At 42.6% G+C, this 14,135-nt stretch overlaps 1 protein-coding gene across 1 annotated transcript; it reads left to right on the forward strand.

The window, feature by feature from the left end:
- Positions 1-2,185: 2,185 nt before the first annotated feature.
- Positions 2,186-13,902, forward strand: LOC142740423 (zona pellucida sperm-binding protein 4-like). The gene is made up of 12 exons (XM_075849955.1): positions 2,186-2,348; positions 3,884-4,005; positions 5,413-5,509; positions 6,336-6,482; positions 6,916-7,103; positions 9,120-9,217; positions 9,944-10,071; positions 10,915-11,104; positions 11,262-11,409; positions 11,609-11,681; positions 13,118-13,228; positions 13,709-13,902. The coding sequence occupies exons 1-12, from the start codon at positions 2,186-2,188 to the stop codon at positions 13,900-13,902; spliced, it is 1,659 nt and encodes a 552-aa protein (XP_075706070.1).
- Positions 13,903-14,135: the final 233 nt, after the last annotated feature.

Genomic DNA, 14,135 nt, shown 5'->3' on the forward strand with positions numbered 1-14,135 from the left:
GTATAGCGGGAACGGTCACATGATGAAAAGTTGTATCATCATCAAAGAAGGCTGTGCCTCTAGACTTCCGGTACACCTCCACCGCTATAAAAACCTATGAAAATCTCAGAATCGGCGCAACAGGTGACCTCTTCCTGAAATTTGAGGTATTGACTGCACAGTAAGCCCCTGCAATCTATGGACGCCGTATTAAGGCCCTTAGACCTCATGCACACAGCAAAGCCACGTGCTCTTAGCCTAAACCGCATAAGATTGAGTCCCTACTACTCTATCCCTACGGCATTCTCATTCAAAAGCTGAAGGCTCATGGGCCCTGGTGCAGGAGTTCAGCTGCCCCTGCCCCCTTCCCACCTGCGACAAAACAAAAATCTCTTCCAGTATAAAACTATGTAAACATCCCATGAGTAAAGACTCATTCACATGAACTTATTAGACATAAATAATACAGCCATATACTGTACATGATAAATAATGGTGCTATATCATGTACACAAATAATCCCACCATATACTGTACTCACAAGTAAATAGTTATCAAATAATACCACTTTACCTGGACAAAACATACTATAAAAAAGAGTCCATTATTATCTCCGTACAGTAACCATATATTGGTAGATACCAGTTTCACATGGATGCCCCTAATTACTTACCCTTCTATGTTGCACAGTGCCCCCAAACACTGTATTTCAGAAATAATGGTGTCATAACTATAGTTATTCCCAAAAAATGAGTGCCCCTGAAAACAATAGTGCCCCTAAAAATAATAGTGCCAAACAGATAGTTGCCACATTGTGCCCCTAATGGTAATCCACACAGTACAAGTGCCCCTCTTTGTGTTCCACAATGTAATGGCTTCACCTTTTGTACCCCACACAGTAACGTTTTAAGTGGAAAACGCGTCAAAATCAGCATCAAGAACAGCGTCAAAAACAGCTTGAAACGAGTGGATCTAAAAAGAAAGAAAAATATTAGGCTGTGTTCACACAGGGTGGATATGCTGCGTAAAAGCACACAGTGTATCCGCCCTGAACACCGCAGGGAATTCTGGACAAAAAAAAAATGCACTCAATTGTGGTGCAGTTTTTTTGGCTTGAATGTCCGCTGTGGAAAACGGCAAGTAGAAAAAAAACGTTTCATACTTACGTAGCCATGGCGACGCTGCTCAGCCTCCTGGGATGACATTTCAGCAGATGTGACTACTGCAGCCTGTGATAGGCTGAAGTGGTCACATGGGATGAAACGTCTTCCCAAACAGTTATAGTGCCCCCTTTGTGCTCCCACATAGTGATATTTCCCACCTATGTACCCCCTAAATAGTAATAAAGCCCCTTTTGTGCCGCCACATAGTAATAATGCTACGGGTGAACTTACCCTAAGGGGGGATTTACACGAGCGTGTGCATTTTTGCGCACGCAAAAAACGCTGCAAAGGCACTTAACAGCTCCGTGTGTCAGCCCCGTATGATGCGCGCCTGCGTGATTTTTGCGCAGCCGCCATCATTATGACACTCCGTTTGGATGTTTGTAAATAGAAAAGCACCTGGTTCTTTTCTGTTTTCATTCATACTTTTGACTGCTGTTGCACAAATCACGCGCGTCCCACGGAAGTGCTTCCGTGTGGTGCGCGTGATTTTCATGCACCCATTGACTTCAATGGGTGCGTGATGCGCGAAAAACGCGGAAATATAGGACATGTCGTGAGTATTACGCAGCGGACTCACGCTGCGCAAAAATCACTGACAGTCTGCACTGCCCCATAGACTAACATAGGTCCGTGCGAGGCGCGTGAAAATCACGCGCGTTGCACGGACGTATATCACGTTCGTGTAAATCCGCCCTAAGGCTGGGTTCCCACTGTGCAGATTTGCTGCAGATTTTGCATGTATTTTTTAAGCCAAAAACAGAACCTAAACAGAAGAAATATATAAAGGAAAACCTTATAGGTCTCCTCTCCTGATTCTAATTCTGACTTTGGCTTAAAAAAATTGCAAACAAAATCTGCAGCAAATCTGCACTGTGTGATCAAGGCCTAGAAGGAAGCTAAAAAGCCACTGACCTCTTGGTACCGTTCCCTTCTCTGAGCCGACTATGAAAGAGTTAATGGAAGTCCTCACAGGTGTCTGAGGCTGGTCAGGATCATTATATAAGAGCTCATGTGGCCAGCTGTAGACATAGGTGGTCAGGATGGAGTGGTGGAAGCTGCTGAGCATCGCCTGCCATGTACTAAGGGTGCTATCGGTCAGCAGCCATGGTCTACGAGAGCCGCCAGATATACTGTGTGGAATGGAGAATATGCAGATCGTTGTACCGCAGCACCTGAAGGGCGAATTCAAGATGAAAGTTTTAAGTAAGTCTTCAGTCTACCTAATAAGTCTCGTATTGACCGGCCAATGCTACTTCTAAGAACTTGTTCTGTTTGTCTGTAAGTGGACTGGTCTGTTCACACCTTGGGCTTGAACGATGCATTAACTGGAATGAGAAACCTGGGTTATCTGGAGCCAACACCTTGACCTCATTGTGTGCCCAGCCATGTAAGAAAGGATAAAGTGTAGGGGCATCTAATGGCCTTGTCTACACTCCCTTTTGGGCTCCCCACAAACTTAGGATGGTACCGTGTTCAGTCAATGGCAGTTTGATGGAGGTCCCAGGACAGTGGGGAAAATGTATCACTGTGCGTACATCTGTTTTTGGTGTAAATTGTAATCTCGTGTGGGTCAAAAGCAAGATTGATGAAGCCCCGCTACTTTTTTTTTTTTTTTTTCAATAAACAAATGTGTTGGGGAGAAGTGGGTGCGGATCAGTTTAACTTTCTGACTCCCTTATGAAGGATTTCTGACTAGTAGTGTCAGGAAAAGACTATGCCAGGTCTGACCAGGTGGTTTAAGACCCCGGCAGATTCATTATCCGGTTTATTCTCACATTGTGGTGTTGCTGAGATCTTGCAGATCTGCGATAAGATTAATGTGTGAAAAGACCCCCAAATGCAATAACTGTCCTCACGCAGCAGGGATAGTGTATGTGCGCACACAAAACCAAAAGTTTCTGAAAATATGGCGCTGTTTTCAAGGGAAAACCGCTCCTTGTTTTTAAAAACCGTGTTTTTTACAGCTGTTCTATGGAGTCAATGAAAAACTGTTTAAGAAGTGACATGCGCTTTTTCGTTAAACTGCTTGTTGAAACAGCACTTTTTTTTTTTTTTTTTTTTTTCCCCCCCATTTGAAATCAATGGGCAGGCGTTGTGCTTCTGACTTTACTGCCCGAAAATAAGCCGTGTGAACAAACCCTTAGTAGTTCTTGCTCCTGCTATTCCGTAAAAATCCTATTGGGTCTAAGTAGTTGGACATTAGAACGCAGGTCATTTTAGGCTCTGTCCTAATCTACTTCAGGTGTCCCGTGACACTAGCATGCAGAGATATCTAGTGTTCCAGCATGGGTTCATGGGGGGGGGGGGGCGCATCACTGGCATATTGTTTAGAGGACTGGTCACCTCCTGACATGTCTGGATTTAGTAAATACTTGTTTGTTTTCTCCATGAAATGGAAATTCTGGAACATATATTAGAACTCTGTATTTTGCCATTCCTCTGTTCCTCCTAGAAATGTATGACTTGACGACTGGGTTTAACCAATCACCTTGTCAAAGGGGCGTGTCCCTACAGACTTAATCTTTCAGCACTGAATGGACAGTGTCAGTCTGTGTAGACACCCCCCCCCCCAAACTGGCAGCACCCAGTTGTTAATTTATTCACACAATTCTAGGAGGGATAACTGAGGAATGGCACAACAGAGTTCTAAGTAAAGATGTTCCGGTAGTAAATACTAATATAGACGTGAAAAAAAATGTGGATTCCTCCTGTTCATCTGTTTTCTGTCCTGTTTTTAGATAAAGATGGAAAAATGGAGCTACTGAGAAATAACCCTCCTTGCGGTATTTGGGTAACCCAGAAAAATGACGGTTCTGTGATCATTGGAGCTTCTTATGACGGCTGTTATGTCTCTCAGACTGTAAGTGTATTGTGGTGTAATCCTTCGGCTTTATGCACGTGGTCGTGTTACGGCTCTATGGGACCATACTGTGCCTTCAGTTTAGTCTGTAACCTGAGAAAAAATTTGACGTAATATAGCATTCCATATTATGGTGTTCTCCCTTACAAGCACTGCTTCTAGGGAAGGACACAGTAAAATGCAGTTACATAGCTGATAACGTTGAAAAAAAAGACAGAAGTCCAACCTATAATCCTACCGTGTTAATCCAGAGGAAGACAAAACCCCCATGAGATTGATGCCAATTGCCTCATTACGGGAAAAATTAGTCCCGGACTCCAAATATGGAAATCAGAATAAATCCCGGGATCAACGTCCCATCTCCAGATTCAAAACCTATAGTAATTTAATTTTTCAATAAAAATATCAAGGCCCTACTTGACGTTGATCAAAGAATCAACCATCACAACATCATGTGATAGAGTTCATAGTCTCACCGCTCTTACAGTAAAGAATCCCCATCTGATTTGAAACCTCTTCTTCCTCTAGACATTGAGGATGCCCCCTTGTCCTTGTTGCAGGCCTAGGTGTAAAAAGATTAGTCTACCGCTCCATAATATCGAACCGTACACAAGGCAACTCTTCGTAATACATCTAGAAGATAAAAAAAAAACTCTATAGAATGAATTCCAACAAGAATAAGTGATGGTCTTAACCATAAAATACTGGACTAAAGCATGCTGTACATTGTTAGGCGCTATATGACCAGTATCTTCTACCAATGAAATTCATATATGCAGTATAGTGGAGCCTTCACATCAAATGTCTCTATGGTATCTGATGTATCTTGACTAGAAACAGAAGCCTTTAAGTCCAGTGACCAATGGTTCATATGTCTTGGTTGTCAATTATCCCATCTTGCTCACAAACTATATCCTAATACATATTTTCCTGACACTACAGAAGTTCTAGGGACCAAGTTATGGTAAGACTACAGAAGCGTGTAGGACTGGTTAAAATGAATCAAATGGTGGTTGAATGCTATCCTGATGTGCCAACCTCTTCAATGCTGGGCAAGAACATGGGGTAAGGGTCTTCCTTTAAGTAGTTTGGCCACCAGATGCCTTGAAACATGGATGGATTTGCCTGGGACTGTTTGCATCCTTTCATTCTCAACGCCAAAGCAAACTTGTTTGATAGAGGTTGTCCACTAAAAATAGATGAGAACATGGGCCAATGTTTGGTACAAACTCTGGATAAGGGCCTCATAGAAAGTTGCCACCTCAGCTTGATGGGTATTTTCAGTCCTTAATGGACTAAAAAAAACAAGCGTATAGGACTACTGGACCTCTCCTGTATAGTATTGGCATATGCCAACTTCTGGTATTTATTCTGAACTTCCATGTGTGGGTATTTTTTGTTTTTTAGGACTCTGACTTTGTTTTGACTCTTGGGATCTCCACAAAACAAAATGGTGGAAAGAAAGTCTCTGTGAGGAAGGAGATGAAGTGTGCTGTGGAAACTTGTGAGTATTTCAAATGTACAAATTTTCTGTAGAATAAATATTCCTAGTGAAAAGTGTAAACTACATCATGCTGCCTCATCCCTCCACAAACCTGTCCTTCGCTCACCGTCAGTCTATAGGTGGCACTTGTGACTCATGGTCTTTCAGGGTACAGAATCCTAGCCAGGGTATTCCTAAAGTCTTGAAGTGCTACAACATATTAACAATAAAGCATGGTGGTGCCGGGCCTACACCGAACACAAGGCATTGTTTGACAGTGTTCATTTTTGACTGGAAACTTTTTGATAGTGGGAACCTGAAGAGCATCCCCACCCTACAGAAGTCCATGAGCCTTCTTTAAGGAGGGTTCACATTCATGGGTGGCTGATATCCATGCATGGGGCAATGCCATAACAAGTGTCCTATGGGGAGGGTCCCATAGGAAACCTTGGAATGTAGTTGACTTAATCATGACCACTTACAGAAATGTTTAGACTCTAAGAGCTTGTGATTCCGGTGTTCTCAAACGACCTGCTTTCCCTTCAGCCACACTAATTACTGACCACCTTAGGAGTTGGGGGTGATACATGTTACCCCCATGATTGGAGGCCAATGTGTCTTTGACATATTAACAATACAAGAGCGTAACTCATGGACTCCTATAGGACTTTATTTTGGAGAAGTACTGTTTAGAGATCTTCCTTTTGCAATGTCATCGAAGGCATTAATTATGTCCAAGTTTACTTATCAATTAAGTTCCAAAACTGCTGTAAGACCTCCATTTATGACGTGCGTGACTGTTGATATGCAGTAGAAGCTCATGTTCTATGATGAATCTTCTTGCCAGACCACGACTCTCCGATGCAAGACCAGTGTGACGCAGTCCAAAGGCCTAACCGACTGAGCTGTACAAGTTCCCAGGACTCATGTGCAAGTATGGGCTGCTGCTACGACCCCTCTGACTTCACCACTCCATGCTATTATGGCAACAAAGGTAACTTCCTTTTTTTTTCCACACTTTTGCAGGTAACCTGTTTTACCCGCCAAGCCACCATGCCATTAACAAAAAAAAACTGAACGTTGCAGTAAAAACCACATGCTGACGCAGTTTTTGGCAACTAATTTATGAATTCGCCCTTACTAGTTACCAGTGGAATTATACAAATGGGGTTGCATTTGCAACCAGGCTTATGATTAAGGGACCACAAGATATATAACTTATTATGGCGCACCTGCCAACTTAGAGATACAACTACTTCATATTTAATGTACATTTGTAGGTATAGATGCAGCTATATGAAGGCTGGAGATACGTGATTGCTGGTTACTCATAATTCCATTGGAAATGTTTCTTGACGGCAGCAATAGCGAGTATAAGGTAATCTAATAACATGTTGTTCTAACGCATTGTATGACATTATCTCCAGTGACTGCCCGCTGCACACCAGATGGCCTCTTCAATATCGCCATTTCAAAGACCTTGACCGTTCCTGAACTTGACCTGACCTCGGTGCGACTGCTTGGAAGTGGCCGTGCAGAATGTAATCCAATAGATAGAAATAATTTCTTCCTGCTGTATCGGTTCCCGGTTTCTTCTTGTGGAACCACTATAAAGGTAAAGTATATGGTATGGGTATCGCATTTGATATGAAGATCAATCCATTTCCTCCAAAATTTGGGGGATACGGGGCATGACTTGACTGTCTTCTGGTTCTTGGCACACTAGTTCAAAGTTGGTTTGGCAAACGGCTGGTATACAGATGGCATTGGGGCACACCGACAGTAATTCAACAAGTTTGTCTGATATTGCTCAAGTCTTCTCCTGAAAGTAGAATTACTCTCCCATTCTCTCAAACTAGCTTTGCTGCACTTGGGGACTACAGAGAAGGATAGTCTAATATTGAGTGGTACCTCTTTGTTAATGCCCTCCAGTACGGTGTAGAAATTCTAGGCTCCATATTGTATGGGGCCCAAATAACAGTGGCCAAATAACACTCATGCAGTTGCTCTGTAATCTATACAGGGCAAAAACAATGCTCCACAGTGCCTAAGAGGCAGTGCAACACTGCCCAAAAAAAGTCTCCGTATAGTGTCCAAATATCCACGTACAGTGATCTAACATCTTTATAGCACAGGTATTATTCTACGTAGTGCGTGAACACTGGTATACATTTAATAAGGTTTGTGGTGGTCAAGCCTCAGGTGTCAGCTGGTCTGTAAGGCTTTTTTTTCAGTGCCACACATGTCCGACACCAAATGCTAGCCCTGACTACAGAGGCTCCTCTGTGGAGCCCACATAAAGCAAAGACTTAAACTGGTTTTCCCACGACTGACCTTTAACACCTATCCACAGGATTGGTGATAAGTGTCTGATTTACTGGAACCCCCATTATGACTAGAATGGGGGTCCCTGGTTCCTTCTTACTGCATGATCGCAGAGAGGAGCTTCAATGGCGAGGTTATAATGGAAAGTTTGCATACCGCTTAAATCTACAGGCAAGTAATGGGTGGTGTATGGTACAACTATTTCAGTAAGCTTGTGTGGCCGATGTGTTCAGTGGGGTTAGCTAGGGGGAAATCTGTAAATCCTATGGGCATGGTAGATTTATTTGGCTATTATTCATCATATATAGTATATACGTTATAGGACTTGTGGCTAGGGCAATGCTATTGCTGACAGCAATTGTCGTGGTTGTTTTTTTTTTTGTTTTTATATATTTTTTTTTTTTTTGGAAAAGAACCTCTTGATTCGGTAAAAGTTTCCATAACTTTAAGCCAATGTTTGAGTGAAGACCTGACTTCTTAGCGTCCTATTGGATAGTCCTCTAGATGATCAGGCTTGTCCTAGAGCTTTGCTATCTTTGTACTCTAAGGGTATGTGCACACATAGTGTGTTTGGGCCATAAATTTCAATGGGCAATACGGCGTTCTGTTCCGACTGGGCGTTTTTGTTTTTTTTTACACCTCGTTTTCCAAAAAACAGCACATAAAAAGTGCATGTCACTTCTTGGGATTTTTTGGAGCAGTTTTTCATTGACTATAGAAAAACCGCTCCAAAAACAGCCGTAAAAAAACACTGAAAATCACAAGTGGCTTAAACGTCTGCAAATCGTGAGGGGTTTTCCCTTAAACAGCTCTATTTCCAGATGTTGATTTTGTGTGTGCACATACCCTAAAGCTCGTCCTAAATTATTATTTTTTTTTTTAATGTAGCGATTTGCTGAAAGATGGTTTGGCCGACAGCTATTCATTCCGACTTCCATATACATGTATGTTCAGCCGTATCTTTAACCAATAGAAAACCAGAGGAGCCTGGCAGCGCCTTTTCTATTAATGGACAAAAGGATCGGGGATGTTGACATTCAACACCGATCTTTCTCTCCCCAACATCTGACGGCATCCCAACTCTCCCCAGACGACAAACATTAGATGGTCGTCCTGACTGAACTAGCGGGTTTGGCCAACCTATATCTAACGTGTATAGCTTTAAGGCTATGTTCACATCTGCGTTGTGGTTTCTGTGTAATGGGAAACACGCTATAATTCTGGATCCACTGTACGCCTGATGCCACTTTTGTTCAGAGCCTAACTATGGTATGTGGTGATAAATCACTAAATTCATGTGTCCTAGGTGATTGGAGAGCAGGCAGTATATGAGAATCAGTTGGTGGCTACCAAAACGCTGCAAGCATGGAATGGAATATCCATTACTAGAGACACCAACTTCAGGTAACTAAAGTGACGAATTAACTGCTGCATCTGATCAGTGACTGTTCACCCAACAAATACAATGCAGACATCTCCTCTTAGAACTGTTGTGCCATTCCTCCGTTCTTCCTCCTGGAAACATTAACATATTGGTATAACTGTACTCTCCATCCCAAAAACAAATGTCTGCAGTATCACAACTCCTACCAATTACATTAACTGACCGACTCCGCAAAATCGGTGCTTGCATGTGTGAACTTTACTTGCAGAAGCCCTGAAAATGGTGGTTAAATATCTGAGCTGTTATAGGTTGAAAACCAGACCTCAGTCGGTTGAGATGTTTGCCCACATGTTTATGGCCTTAAAGACTGCCTGCTTCAGACTAAACTTTTTGAAATGCCCTATTCAGTAAATTCTGAGTTGGGGGGGGGGGGGGGGGGTGGCATTCTGGACCCTCATCTATTGGCTAGAGGAGAGCAGCTACAAAGAGCATCTTTCTGTGAAGTACCTGGCTCGCCCACGCACTACTCATACAGTACTTGCAATACTCCATTTCTCCTGCGGAGTTGCTGCAGGGAGATTGAACACTTGCTGCCAGAAACCCCTACGATTTACAGATGGCAGGGTGGATCACAGCAGCCATCTATCCTGTGATCAGCATATTAGGGGACTGACTGCTTTGGACTTTACCTTTCTGTTGCAGCAATAACCTACTTGTAAAATATATATATTTTTTTCATTCCACAGGTTATTAGTTCGGTGTAGTTTCTCAGTCAGTGGCTTCCTCCCATTGAAAGTGGATGTAGTGACCCTGCCGCCCCCACCACCCGTGTCAAGTGAGGGACCACTTGGGTTTGAGCTGAGAATCAGTTTCGGTAAGTTTTTTTTTTTTCTTTTCCCCCCCCCCCCCCCTCTATCTCGCTTTAGTGTATTCACACATGGCAGAGTTTTCAACATAAAATCTGATCACTACATTCATATGAATATGAAGGGTTTCTGCAGCAGGTACATCATTTCTACAAGCCCCATTCAGATAAATGGGTCCGTCATCAGTCATAGAAATTTCTGCAACAATTTTGCCAAGTGTGACTTCGCCTCTGCAGTAGCTGAATTCTTCCTACACTCAGCAAATTGAGGTTCATATGGCAACTTGCTTAAACTGTTACTGGTCAGGGCTTCGTATCTTGCACTTTTTTTAGATTTGTATCTAGATGTGACTTGCATACAAAGTTGTAAACTGCATTTCTTCTATTTGTTGGAGCTGGTTTGAGATCTCTACTGAGTCCACAGCTTGTAAAAACATCTCTAATATCCTGGCTGAGACTCTACAATGTATAGATTGTATGTGCAACACAGAACTGCGGACTCCAAACAAGCAGGGGATGCTGAAGCCCATTCCCACTTTAGATTGAGTTCACACATGTCTCAATGCAACAAAGTTGAGCAACTCTGCAAACCTTTTGCTTAAGGGCTCAGACACGGAAAAACCATTTGTACAGGGACTTGCAAAGACCCTATGGTTCCATATTCTGGGTCCATAGGCACTCATGTCCTGCCATATGGTGGCCCACTGAGGCTTCTACCCTAGAAGCAATCTAACAGGCTTTAATGTGGACTAGTCTAGATTTAACTACTTTAGTTCTGATATTTGTACTCTAAGGCTTACGGACTGCAGTGCATTATGATGTTTGTTGCAAAAATGCCTAATTGTTTTTCAGATTCCATGTACGTCGAGTATTATAGAGAGACTGATTATCCAGTGGTAAAAGTCCTGAGAGATCCAGTATTTGTGGAAGTCCGAGTCCTGCAGAAATCTGACCCAAATCTCGTTGTTGTCCTGCACCAGTGCTGGGCCACGCCGTCTACTAACCCCCTGAGTGTTATACAGTGGCCTATTCTTGTTAATGGGTAAATAACCTAAACCTTAAAGGGGATTTTCCTAATTTTGAAAATAAGGGTCTGGCCAGTTCTGAGATCGTGACATGTTTAGGATAATTCAATAATCTTACCTGCTGTCCTATAAGGGATTTAACTTGTATGTTCTGCTTCTTGGGTGTATTTACAGGTGTCCATTTACTGGGGATAACTACAAGTCCGAGCTGATTCCTGTTGTCACAAGTTCTGCTGTAGCTCTCCCTACTCACTACTCCCGGTTTAATGTGAGAACTTTTACCTTTGTGAATATGAACACGCAGGAAACTCTCGCAGGACAGGTAAAGTCTCAGATAAAAGGGGTAATAGTACTACCCTAAAATACTGTACAAATCAATGGATATATTGATTTTGCACTCTACTGCCTCTTGTGGCCACATGTGATGCGTTCACGTCAGGTCAATTTCGGCTTTGTATTAAATTCCTGTATGTCTATGTAAGAGCATCTCTGACTTTATGTAACCATTTTTATTTTTTCAGGTATATATCCACTGCAGTGTTTCAGCTTGTATTCCCACTCTGAATGACAACTGTGCTACCTTGTGTTCTAGAAGTAAGTTTAAACATTTCTGGTCCAGAGACACCGGGACCCATAATCTATCAGACCAGGGGCGTAACTAGGAAAGACTGGGTCCCATAGCAAACTTTTGACCGTGTGCCCCCCCCCCCCCTGTAGATTGTGCCATACAGCTCCCGCTGTAGATGGCATCCCCCAATTTGAAAAAAGAAAAATGACTCACCTAGGCCCTGTTCCTGTGACAAAGGGAAATGCTCCACATCATCCGCAACGCTGACGGATCCTTGTCTGATCCAGTGACGTCACCAAACCGGCCTGCACCATGATCCTGTCCCTGCACCTGATAGGCTGCAGGCCGAACATAGCCTAGTAAATGGCAGTTATAAACAGAAGAACGAAAAAAGGGGAGCTAAGATAGCCAAAGATCATTTAAATAGATATCTTTATTACCATATAAATACAAATATTAAAAAGTTTGCAACAGGACATGAAGACACTGTAATAACCACTACAACACGATAGAACAGACAACATAATGATCCAGGGTAAGTCTAACACTGGTATAAGTATGTGGCAGAAGAGATATGGCATGGAGCTAACAGGTTACTAAAATCCGTAGAGCCCTAGTGCTGAGCACAATGGGTGGGTGACACAGGAAAAAAACCAATGTTACCGACAAGAATATATAGCAAGAAATGCCCACTCATCTAAACTTAGAAGAGCTTACCCATAGTTAGTGAACACCAACACGCTTGATCGACTCTCCTGGTCCCGACACTATGGGTAAGCTCTTCTAAGTTTAGATGAGTGGGCATTTCTTGCTATATATTCTTGTCGGTAACATTGGTTTTTTTCCTGTGTCACCCACCCATTGTGCTCAGCACTAGGGCTCTACGGATTTTGGTAACCTGTTAGCTCCATGCCATATCTCTTCTGCCACATACTTATACCAGTGTTAGACTTACCCTGGATCATTATGTTGTCTGTTCTATCGTGTTGTAGTGGTTATTACAGTGTCTTCATGTCCTGTTGCAAACTTTTTAATATTTGTATTTATATGTTAATAAAGATATCTATTTAAATGATCTTTGGCTATCTTAGCTCCCCTTTTTTCGTTCTTCTGTTTATAATCAATATATGGGAGTTGCCTATTCTTTACATTAAGGAGGATGCTTTACCTATTTAGCTCCTAGCCTATTATCGTAATTGCTTGCCTGAGCCTTTTTGTGTATAGTAAATGGCAGTGCAGGGAGATGCCTCCCTGTTCTGAACTTAGACATTTCGGGAATAACCCTTCACAGTGGACAGCTTAGTTGCTACTGATATCATGCGGGGGTTTAATAATGGCAGTGTACAACAAAATTAGATGCGGGGATTAGTAGTTTTCTTTGAAGAGGTGCCTCTGCTCGATCATGACTAGATTAAGCTTGTAAATGTTAAATCTTATATAGATTTTACTCTTTTTGTTGTAGGTAAAAGATCAGTTCACGTGCTAAAAAACGAGAGTAAAACCAGCCTAGTATCGTCCGATGTTCCAATCTACTTCGAGAACTCTCTGCCGTTGGCGCAGAATGACAGAGAAGGTGAGATGTACATTTTATACGCACACAATATTCACACTTTGAAGGAAAAAGATAAATATTAATTACTTATCGACCGGATACGTCAGATGCAGGTCCCACCTCTATCTGACATCCTGTGGATATGTCAATGTTCCTCAATTCAAAACTAGATAAAGCTCCGTTACTTGTGAAACATGATCGTTCTTCTGACTCTATCAATCCAATGACATCACTTCCTGTCTGGGTGACCACAAGTCTAGCCTCTTAACAGACCTAGCTGTTGTGGTCACAGACCAATCCAATTAGGTGCCTGTGAACACACCAGGCAGGGAGACTGAAGCCGTCATTGGGCTATCTTATGGGGGTTTGTTTTCAGTTTCACATGCAGAGTATAGACTGTTATAAGCTGCAGCCTGTATTTAGAGGAATTTGAAGGACCAATACCATGCAACAGCTGACAGGAGCTCTTCAGATAACTATTGTTAATCTCTTGTCCTCCAGGCATCTATGGAGTCAGACTTTCCCAGCCTGAGATGTTGATAAATGGAGCAGCTGTGGCTATGGGGATTCTTGCCGTCATTCTTCTGACACTGACCACGTGGACCCTGCACCGACAGCAGAAATCTAGATCTGGTTTTATCAGCAAGTCTCCTGTGAAGGAAAAGACTGTACATGTCAGGACAATATCCACTTAACTGGTCCTAAGATTAAAAATAAAACTCCATCAAATCAAGCCTGGGACTCTTGCATTAATGTCGGGGAATAAATGGTGACTGGATGGGGTGGGCAACTTTTTATTCTCTGCCACTGCTCTTTGGATAGAGCCCATAACAGGACAACTAGCAATGCTCTGAAATGGGCACAGCCCTGCAGATGGCAGGGACAGGCCTATATGGGTGTAGCCGTTGTGGTTGTGCCCATCCAGGTG

Source organism: Rhinoderma darwinii, chromosome 2 (genome assembly GCF_050947455.1).
Source record: "Rhinoderma darwinii isolate aRhiDar2 chromosome 2, aRhiDar2.hap1, whole genome shotgun sequence".
In the NCBI taxonomy this organism is placed as follows: Eukaryota; Metazoa; Chordata; class Amphibia; order Anura; family Rhinodermatidae; genus Rhinoderma; species Rhinoderma darwinii.

Excerpts from the sequence above, each read along its gene's own strand:
- LOC142740423 (XM_075849955.1), top strand. The coding sequence starts at position 2,186 with ATGGAGTGGTGGAAGCTGCTGAGCATCGCCTGCCATGTACTAAGGGTG. Across the intron at positions 11,105-11,261 it reads TGGCCTATTCTTGTTAATGG|GTGTCCATTTACTGGGGATA; the intron begins GTAAATAACCTA and ends GTGTATTTACAG. Across the intron at positions 13,229-13,708 it reads GGCGCAGAATGACAGAGAAG|GCATCTATGGAGTCAGACTT; the intron begins GTGAGATGTACA and ends CTTGTCCTCCAG.